The 21,107-nt window shown below is 35.9% G+C and overlaps 1 protein-coding gene across 1 annotated transcript in view; it reads left to right on the forward strand.

Annotated features, from left to right (window-relative positions):
- Wdr64 (WD repeat domain 64) overlaps positions 1 to 21,107 on the forward strand; it is a 136,758-nt gene that overhangs the window by 77,477 nt on the left and 38,174 nt on the right. The window contains exons 11-15 of the mRNA XM_047521396.1: positions 3,478 to 3,604; positions 6,280 to 6,428; positions 8,904 to 9,027; positions 12,791 to 12,966; positions 16,240 to 16,416. Of these exons, the coding sequence (XP_047377352.1) occupies positions 3,478 to 3,604; positions 6,280 to 6,428; positions 8,904 to 9,027; positions 12,791 to 12,966; positions 16,240 to 16,416 (753 nt within the window). The remainder of the gene's footprint in view (positions 1 to 3,477; positions 3,605 to 6,279; positions 6,429 to 8,903; positions 9,028 to 12,790; positions 12,967 to 16,239; positions 16,417 to 21,107) is intronic.

Raw genomic sequence — 21,107 nt, forward strand, 5'->3', positions numbered from 1 at the left:
GAACACATGAATGAAGATGACTGGCATCCTTAGAACCTCACTGGTATCATTAATTTCTTTTCTCCAAACTAATATATTAGTTAGAACTCATATATTATAACCAGCTAAGAATAACCCTTTCTGAAAGTGTTCCATTGATTAATTCGATTAGAAAAACGTATTGTGTGTCTATGCAGTACTGAGCCACTGTATAGTTCTATTGGACCAAGACAGAATAAGCAAGTAACAGACCCAATACCCTATAACCAACCAAAATTAAGGAAGTTCATAAGACAATCAAGATGTGGTTCCTCCCTCAAGTAACTTCTGATCTAGAAGACAAGGCTACTGAGTAAGTCATCATATTGTATTGCTACTAATATAAACAAGAAATATGGGCATATAGAGAAAGAATATGTGTGGGGGGGTGGGCATATCCCCTACTGAAATCTGTTTTTCTCCTCAACACTGTATTTTGGGGTTTATATATGGTATTCTATTGTGTGAACGCATCACCTGTTAGCTTGCTAATGAATGTTTGAGGTATTTTGTTTTGTTTATCCTTTGTTTGTTTACCCTTTGTGTCTTTGTGATTGTTGCTTTAGTTAACAGAGGTTAATTTAGTTAAATTCATCAATATTTTATGGTTCATTATTTTGCGGCTTATTTAGAAAATTCTTTGATACTCTTAAGTTCATAAGGATAATTTTTCTATTTTTTATAAATTGATACTTTCCTTTTAATATTTATGTCTCTCCTCTCTCAGTCTCTGTATCTCTGTGTCCGTGTGTGTGTGTGTGTGTGTGTGTGTGTGTGTGTGTGTGTATGCTCACATCTCCCAATCTACACTTTGTTTTACCTGGTCCCTGGGAAGTCTCTGAGAGGCAGAAGTGCATCTGGTCTCTGAACCAGAGGTTTTCATGCTTTAATTCCTAGTCAGGCAGTACTTTTCTCCCAACCCCATCTGCAACTGGTATATCTTTTCCAAAAGATATATATCTCCACAAAAAAACATCCTTTTCTCAGCAGTAGATGTGCAGTGCTTCCGATGCGGTCTGTTCTGCTGCTAGTGCCTGCTCCCAACCTAGCACCCAGGGCTCTGGCTTCAGCCCATTCGTTGCTTTGTACTTCTCTCTGACTTGGCAGTCTACATATCTGTCCATCAATCTATCTAATCTAAATCTTTCTTTGGAGACTCTCCATTTCTTTCTGCTTTCTCTTTTTACGGTTTTACTGTGTTTAGAGAAGAAAGAACACATCGAAGCTTAAACTTCTAGCACTATTTTGACCTGAACCCTAACTCTTTTTCTTTATGGCAAATTTAAAGAAAGAGTGGGACTTTGCTAGGTAGAGAAGGCTGTTGAGATAAATTTCTGATGAGAGGAAGAATTTGTGTGAACACACAGATGGGGAAAAGAGAGTCGTTTGAGGAATGGGAAGTACTTTTTTACAGCAAGAAGGAGAGTATGGGGGAGGGGGATGCAGAAAAACCTAGAGGAAATGACACTCTTGAAGAGGAAGGTCTTTGTGCCTCCTACAGCCCCAGCAATTGACACCTCCCTAACACGTGCAAAAGATCTAAAGAACTGACCTCAGAAGAAGAGGAAAAAGAAAAAAGAAAATAGAATTACTCTATAGAGGACACCACAGATTTCAAACTGCATTTACATCAATTCAGTGAGGCAGAGGGTACTGGTATCTTTATGTTATTCTAGAAACAAGAAAACTGAGACCCAAGAAGTTTAAATGATAGATTAGAATTAAAACCCAAATTCTCTTTTGCCTACCCTCTTGTTCTTTCCAACAACTACAATTCAGAGTGCTTGCACACACAGCAAAAGACAGACCACTGTAGACTATCTCAGCTAAAGCAATAAAATCAGAAACAATTTGAAAAGAGAGAAGTTTCTCTGACACTCCTTAAATCTGTTTTGTTTTATTTTGTCTTGTTTTGTCTCTTCCCCTACTTGTTTTTCATTCTAGGTTCTGAACCTAAAATCACAGGTCGCCCATTATTTTTGCTTATTCTTTCATACAAAAGACTGAAAAATTCAATATTCTAACTGCTCTCTGTAAATTTCCCAGTTTTTACTATGACAAAGGAAATAAATTCCATTTTGGTAATACTAGCATACAAAGGATACACATATGGGCAAATGCTCCTTACCAGTGTTCCCTAAATCACATGACTTAGACAATTTTGTATGCATACATGTAAAAATCAATCTGCTTTAGCTATAGTGAAGATTTCAACTCAGTTACTGAATTTTAAGGCCTCAAACTAGAAGTCAGTATCTCTGTTAACAAAATTACTTCCCAGAATTTGATACATAGTTCTATGAATAATCACTCATTTACTCAACAAATATAAATTATCCCCAACTTACAACAGTTTATGATTTTTAAATTTTATGACAATGAAAAAGCATACTTATCATTCTGGTTTTCACTTTCTATACAGTATTCAACAAATTATCTGAGTTATTTAACCACTTTACATAAACCAGCATTTGTGTTGAATGTTTTTGTCCAGTTGTAAGCTAATGAAGTATTCAGAGCACATTTAAGGGAGGCTAGGCTAAGCTGTGATATTCAGTAGATTAAGTGTATTAAATGTATTTTTCACTTACAATATTTTCCATTTATAATGGCTTTATACCCCTGATACAAGTCCAAGACCATTTGTAGTTGAATTTAATTGGTTACTAGTATTTGCTATAATATGAAAATTTATTTAGGGCTAGTCCATGTCTGGGAATGTAATCCTTGTTCAAATCACACTTATTTCTGAAATTCTATCATATTGTAACTTAAAAAAAAACACAATGAAGAAGACTAAGGCCAGTTATTTCAAGTGACAAATTGTAAACTTGATCGAGTTTTCTGAATTTGTACATTATTGTTCTTTCTATTCTCCACTATGAACTGGAATTCTATTTGAATAATTACATAGTTCTCTTTCCCCCCTCAAAGGAGAGCTCCAGTAAACCATTTCCTTGTTTTCTTTATCTCTATCACCCTTAAAAACTACTTTCCATAATTCTTACATCTCTGTGCAAGGGGGGAGAGAGGTTAGTAAGATAGTTCCATTTTTATAAATCATGAAAGAACATTTTGAAGCCTCCCTCCTGTTTTCTCATTCATGGAAAAAAAGAAAGGTGACTTCAGTTCAGCTGTAAGTCATGATCTATCTTTTACTATTTCTCCACATTCTAAAATAGTAAAATACTATTTTCCCCTCCCCACTATAACAACAGAAAAATCCCGTTCCTTGAGTTATATTTCTAAGCAGGGCTTTAATCATTGTTGTTGTTTTCCTCTGATATTAATGAACAATAAATGAACCAAGAACCAAATTGGAGCTTTGTAAATGTGTGCTCATTAAATAAATCGTACTTTCCTGCATATTTTGCAGACCCTGAAAATGCTTTACCTAAATGTCTTGAGTGAGAAAGACAAAGTATAAACTATAGTGAATTCTGTGCTTTATTCACACAGGTTTTCAGGGTGTGGGATATACAGACTCTCTCCCTGTTACAAGTCTTCCATGACAGCCAGGGAGGACCAGGAGACATGCAGATTTATTCTATGATATATGATACCAATCATGGCATGCTTATTGCAGGTAAGGGTACCCAAACAGTGGCATATAAAACTCACACCTTGATTTTTAACCTTTTTCTTTTAATTAGCACTTGAGCACTTACTATGGAAAAAAATGAGAAGGGGAAATTACAAACCATGTTTTACCACATTAGATATTTATTTCAGTTCCATTCTTTCTTATTGTTCTATGAGTGGATGGATGAAACATGTAATTGCACTCTCCTGAATATACCAGATTAGTTCTTTTAAGTCCTTGAACCTAGGAACACACAGCCTGGGTGAAGTTGCAAAGAGGGTTGTAAACCGTTACTACGTCTAGGGGAAATCCAGCTCCCATGTTCAGCTCTGCTTTGACTCTGGAGAACAGAAATGTGATCTTGTTTTAGAATGGTGGCCCCAGCATGCACCAGCATTAGCTCCCTTTCCACAATGAGGCAATTTGGCCCCATGAATTCTGGTAGCATGCAGTTACTCAGAAAGGATACAGACCCTCCCAGCTGCCCTTGCTTCTAGACAAAGAGCAGTGGGAAGAGAGAACAGGATCCAGTGCTGATGCCAACAGATTTGTTGCCAATTTTTCTCACGCCCTCTTAGCCACACTAAAGAGACAAGGTACCCTGTTAGGTATTTAGGTTGAACACTGTTCATTTGCACACCCTTAAGCTTTAGAAGAAAAATGAATGATATTAATAGTAGTTCCTCTTTCTGGAACACTAAGCCAGAATTACATTTCCTAAGCATATTCTCACTGACCACCTGCTCTGAGTTCCTGTGGGATTAATTAAAATAGGGAAATGACTGGTGCTATCTCTGGTGGAGAAAATAATTATTTTTAACCTTTGTGTTGATTTTTTCCTCCTGGATTAGGAGTGACCTAGCACTTCATGCTGCATAAGTAATTTTCCACTTTATGAAACAGAACTTAGTTCCAGTTGTAAGCACCCCTCCTTTATGTGACCTCTTCAAAAAAGATCATACTAATGACTACTGGCAGATTTTCTTAGTGTTCCAACTTGCATGTTTGACTACTGGATTTGGCACTTCCATCCCATTTATCATCAGAGTAACTAGTAAGTTTCAAATCAGAGTATAGCATACCAACATAAAAGAAGAAGGAAGGACAGAAAAATCAAGATTCTTCCTAATTTTATGTAATTTTGGTAGTATGTCTGCTTGCAAAAACAGAACAGAACAGAACTTGACATCAGAATTACATGAAATTTATTAATTTGTGCTTAATTCAAATGAAGCTTCCCTACATGGTAGTGTTCGAAGCTACAATGATGGCAGTACCACATTCTGGAAGTGCTTTGCAGAATACGTTACTGCTGGCACTTTCATTATCACTATCATTATTAAGGTAATGATCATTGGTGTACTCTTTCTACTTTATCTATGCAACCCCACATAGGATGGAAATTCTTAATTTTTAATTTTTAAATGGAAAGAACAGTCTCAAACAGTTCAACTAATGAAGGTTGAAACATAGTACTGTGATTTGATCTGAAAACTTCTGACTCCTAAATCCGCATTCATTCTCTGTACTGTATTAATTCCATAGTTGTAGTACAACTAACCAAAAAAGTGGAAAATTGCCCCTTGTCCATAAGCATATCTAGCTTTGTTGATGTGAATTTTGAATAAAGTTGATTATCGTCAGTAAAATGTTAAGAGATCTACCAAGAAACTCCAAATGTGGTTTGATTATCTGGTTACCATATGCCTCTCACATTTCCATACTGAAGTATTCAAATTGAGAAATACAGCCAGATGAACCATCTTAGTCCTTCTTCACACATAAACATATTTTTTTTCTTAAAATGTAAGCACCTTAGGAAAGTGTTTAGTAACTCCTGCTGAAACTTTTGAAGTTGGGTTTTCTTTAGAAAGACTTGAAAAATTAAACGAAAAGTCTACTCCTTTATTGATGTTAATCTCCACATCAGTAAAATGGGGAAGAAATTTTATTTTTATTTTAATGACAGGATGCTTTGATATTGTTTTCAATATTTCTAGATATTACACTAAAATAGAACACAAAATTAGTTGATTTTGAGAGTCAATACTTAAGATTTATAGAACAACTGTGAAACCAAACCAAACGCACTTTTAAAAGTGCAAGAATGCCTGCTTTCCATCTCATGACCATGTACCTGAAACACTATGGTCATTTAGAAATTAACTTTCCTTATTGATGTTGCAAGCACTGGCTTACAATTATTCTCATTCATTATGTATAGTAAGACTACATTCATGGAGAGCTTTATCATTTGTTGGATGAAAAGGACTCTCTAAAAATAAATTTTAACCACATATTGGAAGCTCATTTTCAGCAGAAAGTTGGTCACCACTATCCCTGCTGTGCACCAAATGCAGGGGCATCAGTAGGCATGATAGAGAAGGGGAAAAGTGGACTACAAAAAATAGGAAATCGGGAGTCACTACACACGGGATGTCAGTGAAGTCCAACTGACCTGCACTTGAAAAATAATGCACTTGAAAAATAATGAAGTTCAAAGTAAATGCTTTATTTGTCAGAAATGTTGTAGAGTAACTGAATGTATTTTCACCTCCTTAAATTTCCTGGGTATTGATATTATCAGTCTCACTGATTGACTGTTTCCAAACCCAACTGTTGGGTAAATTCCAAACATCTAATATTGAGTATTTATGAGATGCTTACTTCTGTTTCAGGATCAAGTGTTATAGATATGTATCCTTTAACTAAGATGATACAAGATACAAAACAGGTTCCTCACACTCATGACAGAGAAATCAACGTCATACTTTACAACAAATATTTTCACCAAGTACTCACTATCTGTTCTGAATCCATAATTAAGGTGAGTACATATTGGCTTTTTAGACAGATAAAGACAGAGCAAATGGAATTTTCTCTTCTTTGTATGATTACATAAATCATTGCATGACTAAGTAAATGTAGTGGTGCATATGATGAGATTGTACATTGGAATTCTTTTTAAGATTTCATGACTGCATGAAAAACAAGCCTTTGAAGCCAGCTCAGACTGCTTGCTACTAAGTCACATGCTTGGTTGAATAAATAAAGCTACTTTTACTATCATTTTAGAAATGTTAAAGGAAATATATCAAGGAGGGAAACTACCCTGATTCCATTTTTCTATTCACAGTTGAGCCATGAGTAGAGGATTTATGCTGAGAAGGGAGGGAAAGAAATGGATATGTGTTTACTAAAACTCCTATAGGAGGGTGTGTGCCAAGGGCATATAGTCCATGATCTAATTTAATTCTCATGAAAGTCTCTGTGGACGACGAAGACTTCCATTTTAAGGATGAGGAAATTAGGGCTCAGAGATGAAGTGACTTGCCTCAGATAATATAGTTAGTAAACACAAGGACTGGGATGTGAACCCAGGTTTGCCTGCTGTAAACTCTCTTGGCTTTCATGCCCCACCCCTCTAGCCCCACTGTTGCTGTATTCAAAGGCCAGGATACCTGGCCATGAAAACTGTGCCTGTCAGTAACCACTGCTATTGCCTGGCAGCAAGAGCTGGAGGTGTTTGCAACAGGTATCCAGCCTTTTATTTCACACATGTTCTCTAAGAGGACAGAGACACATGAACTGGTAAAGAACATTCCTCAAGAAACTCTTCAAATTCCCTCTCAATTTTTGATCTTTTGTGCACATCTGCTGGAAATTTTCAGACCAATAAAGGAGCTCCTGAGTGCAGTTATTTATCACTTAAGATAATTTTTTTAAAAAGTGAAATAGACAAAAAGTAAAACTAAAATCTGTCCTGCTCTCCCACAATAATGATCTCTTAAGAGGAAACTGTCGTTCCTGTGCAGGACTGAAGAGGGGAAAAGAATTCATCTAGATAAATTTTATACCTGACTGGGTGGAGAGGCACTGTACTTCAGGCCTGGAAACGGATGACCTGAAACTCATTCATGCAATGACCAAGATTCCTCTTTCTCCTGTAGAGACCTTGTCTATACCCAGGGACACACAGAGGTCAAGAACATGAGCCCTGGGACCAGACAGACTTTATTCAAATCCCGGCTCTACCACTTTTCAGCCAGTGGCCCTCCATTATCTGGCTCCCAGTTACATCTCCCATGTTCCCATCACTTAGCTTTAATAGCTCTTTCAGTTCCCTGGAGAAAAAATATACTTTCCCATCTCTGACCTTTTGTACAGTTTTAGCTGCCCCCTAGAATCTCAAGTGTATCACCTAGTGTTGCTAGCTAAATTTTGTAATTTAGTCAGAAGTCTAATTTACAAGAGAGAGAAATTCAGAGAACAGTCTACACAAATAGGTTTATAGCTACTACTATGGAACCAAAGAGATAAAGATGAATTTTAACATGTTTCTGGATTTTCTAATTACCTCCAACCTCATTTCACAGATGGCCTCCTCTGAGTCTTGCCCCACCCTTCTCTCTTTGTTGCTCTAGGTTTGTGTCCTTAGTCAGAGAACTACTTAGAACAATTAGTGAGCTCTTTCCCTAGACTCTCTCACATAGCAAGCTGTTCACATATTCTGTCCCATGATCCCTGACTCATTTGGATATGTGTCACAGGAATAAATCCAATTTGATCTTTTTGTCTGCCATGCTTCTGTTACATTTCTATTTTGCTGCTAACCTTACTTCACATTTATAGTAATGTGTTAATCTGCTATCCATTACTATAACAAAATACCTGAGACAGCCAACTTATAAAGAGGGAAGGTTTACTTTGGCTCATGATTTTGGGGCCAAAACCATGTGGTAGGTTGGCCCCAATGCTTTGGGGACTGGGTTGAAGAAGCACAACAGGAGGGGTGCAAGACAGAACAACTGTCCACTTTTTGGAAGCCAAGAAGCAAGAGAGAGGAAGAGGAGGGTCCATGTCCTACAGTCCATTTCAAGGCACATCCACCAATTACCTAAAACTTCCCACTAGGTCCCACTACCTCCCAAAGCACCATGCTGGGGACTAAACCTTTAACAGATAGGCCTTTGAGGGACACTAAAGACCCAAACTATAGCAAGTAACAATCGACTATTTTCCCCATAACTAGAGACTACCTGGAGTGGAGCCGCTGGCTGCCTCTGCCACCTACATTTATAGCAGATACACTCCATGATAGCACAGTAACTTTAGTCTGCATCATTCAGAGCAAACCAACATTCTTAGACCAGACCAGCATTTAGGGCAGAGGGTTGGAAAAGGTGTGAGATGTACAGAGTACAAATTTGAAGGCTGTCTTGAACCTGGTAAAATTCTGTTAGGAATTGGAAAGCATATGTATGCCTTACTTGATTTTGTGGTTGTCGTTCTTTCCTTGTAGGTATGGGAACTTGAGACTGGCCTCCAAATATACCAGATTCTAGACCCTCATGGCTTCAGTATCGAAGTGACTTCAGCAGCTGTTGATGAAAGTGGATTTTTTTTTGCCACAGGAGCATATAACGGTCAGACGAATATCTAGAATGTGGCCTCCCTGCTTTATTGTCCTGAGAATTTGTGCTAGGAACTCATTAGTTTTTTGCATTGAAGAGAGAGCATGAATCAGGCTGGAATGTATAAACATGCCAGAGAGTTTGCTCTGCCTCAATGAATAATGATAGAGTCTCTTATGTAATAGGCATATCTTGATATTGATGTTAAAAATAATGAACATTGCATTTGTATAGTGCTGTAACTAATTGCAAAAGTTTGTCACATGTAGCATCTCATTTAATCTTTGGTAAGAAGTATCTGTGTTGCACTGATTCATTCTATCCTACTTTTGGGTATCATTAACTAAAAAACAGACATTAGATTCAATGTTTTGAACTAGACAAAATAGCCAGCCAACCTTGGTATACAATGCCTAGAATTTTATATTTAACTTGTTTCTATGTCTAAGCTTCTTGAGGGCATATGCCATGCTAAACTTAGGAAAATATCAGGCTCAGGATGTAAAATTTTATTTCATGTTTCTCAAGCTGTGGAGCACTGCATAGAATTTCCAGGAACTTGAAAGTTACTGACTGCCTCATCTTTCATCTTGTCTTATTCTGAACTCCCACAAAGAATGACCAATTGAATGTGTAACTCAGAATATGTTTATTCTGGGGATATACATATTTACTAAATGAATGCTTATTCACAAGCCAATTGATGGACTGAGTAAGTAACCTAATGGGAAAGTCTGATTTTTGAAAGTGTGAGCAGAAGAAACCCAGTTTGAAATAAAAATCATTAATGCTGAGTCAATGAGTTATGAATAAATGCAACTGGTTTTCATATGGAACAGTGCATAAGAAAGCAGTCTCCATAATCCATAAGCTCACCCTACATACTTACAAAACTTGCTAATAATAGAAATTCTGAATGATGTGTACAATTATTATGAGGCATAATGATTAAGCAATTCAATATGTGACTGGTAGTCATAGTATTTTCATGCACCCAAGTGCATTAGTCCTATAAGATTCTTTTAAATATTGGCAATTTGTCTCTCACAGAGGTATTTTAATTTAAATCGACAAGGATTCTGGGTCTAGGACAACTCAGAAAGTAGGATTCCTTGACTCCCTACGCACCTCTGCCCATGAGACATCAGTTGCTTCTCTCTATTGCCCTGACCATCACTTAGGAAGAACTGAACAGTACCTCTGCCTGCTTTCGCCTCATTAAATCTGATGGTCAATATCCCAAGGTAGAAGGAAATCTGAGCCACGTGGCTGTGGTCTGCCTAAGCCAGGAATGAAGGAGAATGTGATAACTTCTTAATTGTTTGTATGACCATTTTCCTACAAAACCATAAACTCTCAAGAACAGGAACTATCACTGTCACTTTATACCCAAACTTCCTGCCACATTCAGGGCCTATAGGGAGTATTTAATCAATGTTCAATGTTCTTAGTGAACAAACAAATGATGGGGGTTGGAGCATTGCTGATGAGGAAAGGAAAACAGCACAGTGAAAACATTCCAGATATCCAAGAGGATTAGAGCCAAGGGTTAAGAGCTGGAGGGATAAGGAGAGGTGGTAGGGTTAAAGGAAGGGAGGAAAAGTGGTGGGAAGGTGAGCCCAGTGGACTCAAAACTGGTGACCACTGTAAGAGCCCTTGTGGGAGGATAATTTGCTATACAGTAATAAACTAGAAAGGCATTCAACACTACACTGATTATCATCCCTTCTGACTCCTTCATCCCTAAATCAAGTGAACAAAGTTGATCATACAAAAAGTGTTTGAGCTTTTATAACAAAATACCATAGACTGGCTTATAAGTATTAGAAATTTATTTCTTATAATTCTGGAGGCTGAGAAGTCCATCATCAAGGCCCCGGCAGATTTTTTTGTGTGGTGAGTACGCACTTCCTGTTCATAGATGGTGCCTTTTTGCTGTGTCCCCAACATGGTGGAAGGGGTGAGGGAGCTTTCTCTAAGATCTTTTTTATAAGGGCACTAATCTCATTCTTGAGGGTTCCATCCTTATGACCTAATCACCACTAAATACTATTACATCAAGAATTAGGTTTTAACCAAACGTATTTTAAATGTAAGGGGAAAAAAAAATCAACACTCCTTTTTTTATTTCCCATGTAACAAACAAAAAACTCTAAGCTTAATAGTTTCTCGCCTGCTGGAATTGCCTCAAACCTTTTATTATTCAATAAGAGCTAAAGTCCTAAAACATGTTTAGTACCTTAGGAAATGTGACAGATTATCAAAATTATCTTTAAGTGTTAATAATAATTGTGGTGTGATAGTTAAAATGCCTGTATGGGGGTGGTTAGCAAAACACACTGGGAGATGGGCCCTGCGCGCCCTGCATTGAGAGGCATAACAGCAGGTATGGGTGAGCTGGGTGTGACTGGAAAACAAGTGTGTGCAAAATGGAAGCTAAGTTAAGTTAAAAAATTGGGTATTTATGGTGTCTGTCATTAGTTGTCACTGGCATGTAATTTTCTCCAGTAAGATGTAGAAACTTGGATGTGACATTTTTCTACATGTAAATGTTGGGAATGAGTAATGTTTATAATTTCATAAGTGCAATTTTGACCCAAGATTATTAGAGAAAATGTTATGATCAGTGCATACCATACTATTGTATACAGAATAAAAAATGTGTTCACCACACATTGGACTAGGAAAATGACATGTATCCTAGCTGGTACCAGATGTTCAAACAAGGAAACTAAATTGGGTCATTTCTGTAATAACCAGTTAACATGGGGTAAGGAAGAGGGTTGTTGTTAAAAGATCACTTTTAAGATCTGTAGTGTTCTATGCTTCCATTTACGGAAGTTCAAAAATAGGCAAAACTGTTCTATGATGATAGAAAACTAACAGTGGCTGCCTATGAGGGTGGGATGAATTGCAAAGCATAAGGAAGAACTTCCTGGGGGATGAATGTTTTATATCATTGTTTAGACATTAGATTCATGAGGAGATACATTTGTCAAAACTCCTAAAATTGTATTTTTATGGTATGTGAATTTCATTGTATGTAAATTTTACCACAATAAAAAGTTGTGTCATAATAAAAGCACTGGGAGAATGAACAGAAAAGATGAACTTAAGAATGGAAACACAAATAGAAGAGTCTTAAAGGTTTCAAAGAAAACAGTCAGCTTTCTGTTCCTGTAACAAACACCTGAGATAATTAACCTATATGGAGGAAAGTTTTGTTTTGGCTTGTAGTTTCGGAGATTTCCGTCCATGGTTGCTTGATTGGGACTGTGGTGAGAGCACATCATGGCGGGAACATGTGTTAGAGGAAAGCTGCTCACCTCATGGCAACCAGGAAGTGAAAAAGACAGATAAAAAGGGTCCAGAGCCCCTCTGTCTCCCTCAATAGCACCCCTCCAGTGACCTAACTTTCTCCCCTAGACCCCATCTCTAAAAGGTTCCACTGCCTCCCAATAGCACAAGGTGGAGACCAAGTCTTCAACACATGGGCCTTTGGTGGTCCCTTCTCCAAATCACAATAAAAACTATCATAAGTTTCAGGACTCTGCCTGATCCTCCTGGGTTTTTATCAGCCTGTGACAAGTCAAGGCATACAGAAATATATTTCATGCATAGCAAGCCCGGGGAGCTTCACCTGTCAATCTTAGTAAGAAATAAATGTAAGATAAATTATTGGCAGACAGCTTTCAATCAGATCATGTTCTCTAAGTTAAAAGTCAAGCTTTCCCCAAATTATTTTATTCACATAATCTCTTCTTTGTGTGCTCAGGAACACTTAAAATCTGGGACTTTGGCAGTGGGCAAGAGATGAAAGTGTTGCCGGAAGGGAAAGACTGGAAAGAGGAAGAGCATTGGCTGAAACGCCTGATTTTTCTCAAAACTCAGGAAAAAAGCCAGTATTTGATCCTTGCCTTGGAGCTCAGTGGGACTATCAAAGTGATCCAGGTTTACAGTCATATTTTTGTATTTTTTTGCTGTAGGTGATCTCAGGAATACCAAACTAGTTAGTGAATAATATCATTTAACTCCTCCCTTGTCAGCCAGCTGAACATAGTGTTCATCCATCAAACTTTCTGTGAGGCCGTTAATTAACTTTGTCCAGGTCCAAGCAAAAAAGAGAAAGAACAGCTGTCTAGGCACAGTATCCTGCCCATCAAGCTTCTACTGCAGGGTTAGTCACGATCCTCTAAAGCCAAAAATGTTAAATTTACATAGAGCTGCCCACCTCTGACATTGCTTATATCCTCCTTTGGGAATAATTCACTGCTCCCCAGAATTGCTCCTCAGCAGGCTCTGTCCCTTATAACCCATAATGCATTCAGAGATGCTCAAGTCACTTTTTCCATTTGTCACCAAAATTGCTTTGTTTATTTTAAGGTTAATGATGCAATCTGCTCAGGGCTGTTTTGGGAGAATTGAGATAGGCTAATTTATTTTTCCTGTGACTCTATTACCACCTAGGAATACTAATGCCTTCTTCACATTTAAAATGAAGGCTACATCATTTATCCTTGCTGAGTGGATCTTACTCTGTCAGTTAGAACTCAAGGACTCATTGCCTTTATTATTTTCTCTCTGGAAGCTAAGATCACACAAGTCTTGAATAGGATAGCAATCATGAAGAAGCAGCATTGATTAAGATGACTAATGATCTTTTAGCTGGGAAAAGGAGTAAAACAGTTTCCTGATTCAATACACTCTTCCTTTGTTGTCTACACAATCCAAAATGGCATTGTAGAAAGGAATTTCTTAGAAACACACTCTTAAGCACAAGGATATGTCAATTTTCCTTTGATGAATATGACTGATCAATTATTAATACAACTGGTCATCAGGATGCTCTTCCTGACAATGTCTGTTGTCACAAACACACCCCCCTTGTAAGGGCTTCAAAAAGGAATATGGTACTGTGCACACACCAAAATTGTTTGGGGTTCTACTATACTATTTTTCACTTCAATTATTCTGATTCTCCATTCAGAAGCTATAGATTAAGATTGATAAAGAGTAAACATCTCCCTTATTTATGTTAGTATTCTTGCCCAGCTCACTGTAGTATTCTTTAAGCATTGAAGAAATAAAGAAATAAAAGAAATCTCTGGGGAGGTGGACAATAGTAAATATACAAGGAATATTTAGGGAATTTTGAAATTTCCAAATTAGCATTACAGAGCAATTAGCATTAGAGAAAATATGTAAGTTAAATAGACCAAGATTTAAATCAAAGTGGAGACAGAGGAACATTGAGAACCAAAACACCACTGCTGTTTTTGTTCTGAAAGTTTTTCACAGCAAACTGGGCTTCAATTTTCAACATTCTTGTTAGGAGAAGCTAGGGAAGTCCAAGTCCAGGGCCTACCTAGAACAAGGTGTTTCATGCCATGTTATGCTACAACCCAGAAGTTCAGTTTATTTATTTATTTAAAAAATTTTTTTAATTGTCAATGGACCTTTATTTTATTTATTTATATGTGGTGAAACATGCTAGGCCACTGCTCTGCCACTGAGTCACAACCCCAGCCCAGAAGTTCAGTTTAAATATTGCTGAAATTCTTACCTCTCTCACCATGGCACAAATTCTAGTCAAAGAATTGTCTCGAAGGTATGCATACTAGTGGCCCATACTTTTAAATTAACATAGATGTGAGAATACAGGCCTTAGAGTTACACCTAGAATCCTAAGGTTTTAAACAATGAAGGACTTTTATCCACCAACTAATTGAAGTCCTCATTTTACAAGTAAGGAAATAAGAAAATACATACCTCGCCCAAGGTCACACTAGAGCTAAGACTTGCTGACTGAACTCCTACGTCAATATTCTCTCCACTCACCACAGCTGCTTTTCAACAAAGAAAGGATCCAAAATAACCAATCTTAAAAATGTGACAATGAATCTGACCCTTATGTACAACTATAATTCACCAATAAAACAATGGGAAGAGAAATTAAAAAAAAAAATGTGGCTTTTATTTTCACACAAAAATTTAAAAATCAATAATTAACAGAATCCCACTGATACTGTTATAAAACATAAATAGAATAAATGATCATATTAAAATAGCAAATAAAAAATATAAACTACCTAAAATAAATTTAACAAAACTATATGAGAGTTTTGAAAACTATACAGGACATAAAAAACAACCCAACTTGAATAAATGAAAAGATAGACCATGCTTACAGATGGCTATCACAAAGGTATCATAACTGCATTCCAATTAAAAATAAAAGCTTACTTTCAAAAAACAAAAGTGAATAAACAAGTCAGAAAAACAAGTGAGAAGATATTGCACCTCAGGTCCCTGAGGAACTATTAGGAACCAGACATCTAAAGAAATCTCAAAAATCCAGAAGAAAAACAAGGACCCCAATAGAAAATAAACAAAGGACAGATACAGAAACCCAAATGGCTGTAGCTCATGAACACATGAAAAAGCATCCAATGTATTATTGGTTAGAGAAATGTGTTGAGTGTAATTAAGACATTTTAAAATTAGTTTTAGATAAGCAAAAATAATAATAATGTCAATTAAATAATTCCAAGCATTAGCAAGAATGTAAAGAAAGGGGAACTTTTCATCTATTTCTGGTGAGAGTAGGCATGGGTAACCACCATATCTAATAAAGTTGATGATATGCATGTCTTATAATTCAGTAATTCCATTCCAATCATACATGCTCTAGGAAACATGGCACCTATCTATAAAGACAAGCAGTAAAGACTGGCAACCACCTGAATATCCACCACTGGAAAATGGAAAAATTTTAGAATATTAATACGGTACTATAAAGCAGTTAAAAATACATAAACTAGAGTCCCATGGTTTAATAACCTGTATAAATGTAAAACAATATTGAGTAAAGTAAACAATTTGAAGAATCTATATAGTTTGATAGCATTGATAAGATGGTTAAAAGTCTGAAGACAATATACGCACATACACGTACACATGCACACACATAGAGAGACTCAGAGATAGCAATAGAATAAATGTGTATGTAATGTAGAAATATCAAAACGTTATGACTAACAGTTTACTGGTTACTCTGGAGGGTGAGAAGAATGAGGAATTTTATTAGCAACACACAGGACTGAAGATTTAATAAAGCTGGATGATGGATACAGCAAGATATGTTCTATTTTTCATTCTTTAAAATAGCTCAAAGTAAAAATAATTAATTAAACTTTTCCTGTCCTCCCTGAATTTCTATTAAAGGGCAAGGAAGATGATATTTTTCTCACGGTAATATGGGAGCTACCTGATCCTATTCCTCACCTACGTGATGGAAATCGCATTATGCATCTGAAGACCTTGTCTAAAGATAGGAACGTGACTATTCCTTTCCCAGATGTTGAGTTAGTTGTTCAGAGAAAACTTTCTCAACATACTAAAGTAAGTTTCATGTCTTTATTTTTTTTTAGTTTTTACTTTTTCTTATGGAAAATCGTAAATGTATACAAAAGTACATAAAATAATACAGTGAACTGTGTACTCTGCTCAGATATTTTCTTTGCATGACCATTTTTTTTTTTACTCTTGCCACTTTCCCATGATTACCACCTACAAATTTTAAAGCCAATTCCAGACATTATGTCATTTTATCCCTAAATATTTCAGGTATATGTTTTCAAAAATAATGACTTTTTAAAAAATTACAGTAGTAGTGTTTTCTCAAATATTTTCAAAAATAATTTACAAAATGTCTTTAAAACCATCACATATTCATTTGGTATTTAAATTTTCCAGATGTCCTCATAATTTCTTTTTTATTTTACTTTGTTTTAATCAAAACAAGACACATCTGTTTGATTTGTTTGAAAATCTATTAAATATCTTTTTTTTTTTTTTAAGAACAGGGGATTGAACCCAAGGTACTTAACCACTGAGCTACATCCTCAGCTCCTTTCTTTATTTTTTTATTTTGAGAGAGGGTCTCACTAAGTTGTTTAAGGCCTGCCTTGCTAAATTGCTGAGGCTGACTTTGAATTTGCAATCCTCCTGCCTTGGCCTTCCAAGTTGCTGGGATTATAGGTGGGTGCCACCACACCCAGCTTAAATATGCTTTACTATATAAATGCTTTCCATTTTTTCTTTCCCACTTTCTAGATTTTTCTGATTGCACCCTTGTGATATTAAGTACTGTACTTCCTACAATCTGGGAATTAAAATTGGTTAATTTCATGTAACTTGATTTTTTTTCTTTAGCAAACTCCATCATGGATTATGTTGTGATGATTTTATTCCATCAAGATTGACAGAACTACCAGTTGTCTTTGTTTGTGTCAGCATCCATCGATGATCATGACCGAGGGCTATTGTTTCATTTCCAGTTCCTCCTTACCCTTAGGCTTTATTGATTACTGGAATGTGTGTTTAAAGAAAAACCTCCTTCATCAAATATTTGATTTTAGTGAAGATATAGTTCATACAGGAAAGCAAAATAACTCTCCTCTTTAGTTATCAGTATTCAAAATAAGGAGTAGGTTTCCTAGTGTCTTCTGAAGGTAGCCAGTGAATTTTATTTGCTTAGTATCATTATCAACTCGCAAGTTTAAATGTTTTTGATGCGTTTCAGTCAGTCCCACTTATTATCGATGCTCAGATTTTCCTATTTCAACATGGTTGGAGCATATTTAGGCTCTGGATTTCTTTTGACATGATCCAAGAAGTTCTGGATAGCTTCTATGTATGAGGAGAAGATAATCCAGGCTCATCTTGTGCATTTCTTGTTCCAGATCTATAATCCGCTATTGCTCCAAGAAACCCTTCTTTTTTTTTTTCAATGGGAAATAGTATTAAGAAATCATAGTCTGGAATTAGCGATGTCCTTTACCACTAGGTTAATTCTTGCTGTTAGACTTTTCACAGGTCTTTAGGTTTTCATTGAACAGAGCCAAGAAAAACCTTGTAAGAAAAAATACAACATGGGGCTCAAACTGATATTTCCAATACACACTTAAGAATAGATAGTTTTGGCTATTTTCATTTTATATCTGTTTCACCAGAAATCTTTGTTCCTAATGGCATTAATATAATTACATATTTGTTTTATCCTATTATTTATTTAATATACCTTATATACTATATAGACTTTTTATGTCATATTATATTACGTTATTGTATTTTGTTATATTTTAGTTTCAGAAAAGCAATAAAATTATTAGAAATATGAGAGGTTGAACAATTTGAGATTTTCCTTTCTTTGAGTTCTTTTTGTCCTTGGGGTATAACATAGAATGTACTGTCAAACTACTGTGTTTTAAAATTACTCGAAATGATTCCTTGTGCCACCACCACTGTACACAGTTAAATTTACTTGTCTCATTTTTTTATGTATTGCTTTTTTTATTTTCAGTACTGAAGACTGAACCCAGGGGCACTCTATCACTGAGTTATATCCCCAGCTCTTTTTATTTCATTTTTTAAATTTTGAAACAGGATCTTGGGACCTTACAAAGTAGCTAAGGTTCTTGGTAAATTGCTGAAGCTGGTCAAACTTGCAATCCTCCTACCTCAGACTCCCAAGTCGCTTTTTTTAAATTGACTTTTCTTATTATTATGTGAAACATTTAAATAGTTCCAAAATCAAATCTATGAAACAAGTTCTATTCCAAGATAAAAAACAAGTTCTGATCTAATGTCTATTCCTGTCCTTCCACCTTTCTCCCTACCTAGCCTATATTGTTAGCTTTTTGCTTTTAATTTTTGTTTTAACTTATGTCTCTAATGTTATCTTTTAAAAAATAACCAAATTCTTATCCATTCTTGATTCCATCCCACCCCTTCTTTTATTTTTTTATTTTTTTGGCGTGAGTACTGGGGATTGAACTCAGGGGCCACTGAGCCACATCTCCTGCCCTATTTTGTATTTTATTTAGAGACAGGTCTCACTGAGTTGCTTAACGCCTCACTTTTGCTGAGACTGGCTTTGAACTCTCAGTCCTCCTCCTCAGCCTCCTAAGCGGCTGGGATTATAGGCAATGCACCATTGCATGCCTTAAGAAGGGGACCACCCCTTCTTAAGAAAATAATAGAACACTATATATATTATATTCCTTGTTTATTTTATTTAGTTTGTTTATTTTATTTAGTTTTATCTTATTCTGAAATCATTATAAACCATATATATAAATCTTTATCTTTGTTTCTTAAAAAATTGTGGTAAATGCACATATCATGAAATTTACCATCTAACCATCTTTAGGTACACAGGGGCAGTAAGTACATTGCCATTGTTGTGCAGGCCTTCACCACCCATCTCTGAAACTCTTATTAATCTTGCAAATTGAGCTCTAAATTCATTAATAACTAGTAATAATAACTAGTAACTCACCATTCCTCCCTCCTGCAAGCTGCAACCACCACTCTACTTTTTGTCTCTGTAAATTACCTACCTAGGTTCCTCATGTAAGCAGAAACTTACAGTATTTGTCCTTTGGTGATTGGCTGGTTTCACTTAGCATAACGTCCTTAAGGTTTGTGCCTGTTTCAGCATGTGTCAGAATGTCCTTCCTTTATGAGGCTGAAGACTATGCTATTATATGCATAAACCAACATTGTTTGGCCATTCATACATCCATGCACACTGAATAGCTTCCACCTTTTGACTTTTGGGAATAATGCTGCTATGAATGTGGATGTGCACATGTTTCATATTTCTTTTAGAAAGTTCTATGCTATTTTATTTGAATGGATACACAATAGTTTGTTCAACTAGTCTCCTATGGGTAGACATTTGAGTTGTTTCCAGTCTCTTCTGATTAAACACAGTGCTTTAATAAATAACCCTTTATATATGTAGTTTCAAATTTTTGACAGTGAAACTTTGGATATTTTCCTAGAAAAGGCACTACTGAGTCAAAAAGTAAATCCTATGTAGTCCTCCCAGATATTGCCAAATTCTTCTGCAGCACAGTTACACAATTTGTCACTTCTACTAGCAATGTTTAAGAGTACCTATTTCCCCACAGCCTTGTCAACAGTGTATGTTGTCAAACTTTAAAAGTGTTCAAAATCTAGATTAAAAAATCACAACTTGGTATATTTTATTTGCACTTGTTTTGTATACATTGAGTAGACCTTTTATTTTATATACTTGTATGAGCCGATTGTTCGTATCTTCTGTCCATTTTTCTGTCTAGATTGCTCCTTTTCTTCTGATGTAGGAATTATACATAACGTGTGTGTGTGTGTATCTCAAGTATAAATTATTAGGTATATATATTATGGATATTAGTCCCTTATAAGTTCCAAATATCGTTACAGTTTCTTATTAGCGTTTATATTTTGTCTATGATTATTTTGCAAAAGCAATACTAACTTCTAGGAAGCTAGGTGAAGATGAGTTTCTGGTTATCAGAAAGTACTTGGAATAATTTCAAGTGTTCTTCACTATGTAATCCTGTCTGTCATCTATCTCTCTCAATCTATCATCTCCATCGTCTATCTCTATCATCTATTTATCTACCTATTTAAACTGATCTTTCTTAAGAAAGCAAGGTCTTTTAAATTCTCCTGGATTTTAATAAGAAGTAAGTTTGGGACCATATCAAGAGATCATGAAATGATGATTCACTTTTTTTGGTCAATTATTATTTCATTGTTTTTACATCATATACTTTTACCTAGATTTTTTCAATGTCAGTAAAACTTCCTAGGTTTCATTTTTTTTAAGCTTCTCATCCTGTTCTTGCAGCATCATATGGTTAATTACAAAGGTCCTGTTTTGTTGTTGCTCTTTTCATTGCTATTTTAAAATATAAATAAGACTATAGTTTCAGACTATTTTTTCAAGATGTTCTCTGAATTCCAAAATTGTAAGCCTACTGAAAGGAACCAGTCTTATTTTTGCTAACCCAGGAAAAAAAAAATGTTTATCCTGACATGTACTTAATGATAGGTCTTCAAGTTATGGAACCAAAGTCCTAACCCTGGGAATCAGGGGCTCCTGGCCATGGGTAGACTTCTGGGGGTCTAAAAAGCCCATGAAATTGTATGCACAATTCTTTTCTGAGGAGTGCAAGGTTCAGAGCTATTTTCTCCCAACATTTTAATATAAAAATTTTAAAACATAAAATTATCTC

This window comes from Sciurus carolinensis, chromosome 12 (genome assembly GCF_902686445.1).
Source record: "Sciurus carolinensis chromosome 12, mSciCar1.2, whole genome shotgun sequence".
NCBI lineage: Eukaryota > Metazoa > Chordata > Mammalia > Rodentia > Sciuridae > Sciurus > Sciurus carolinensis.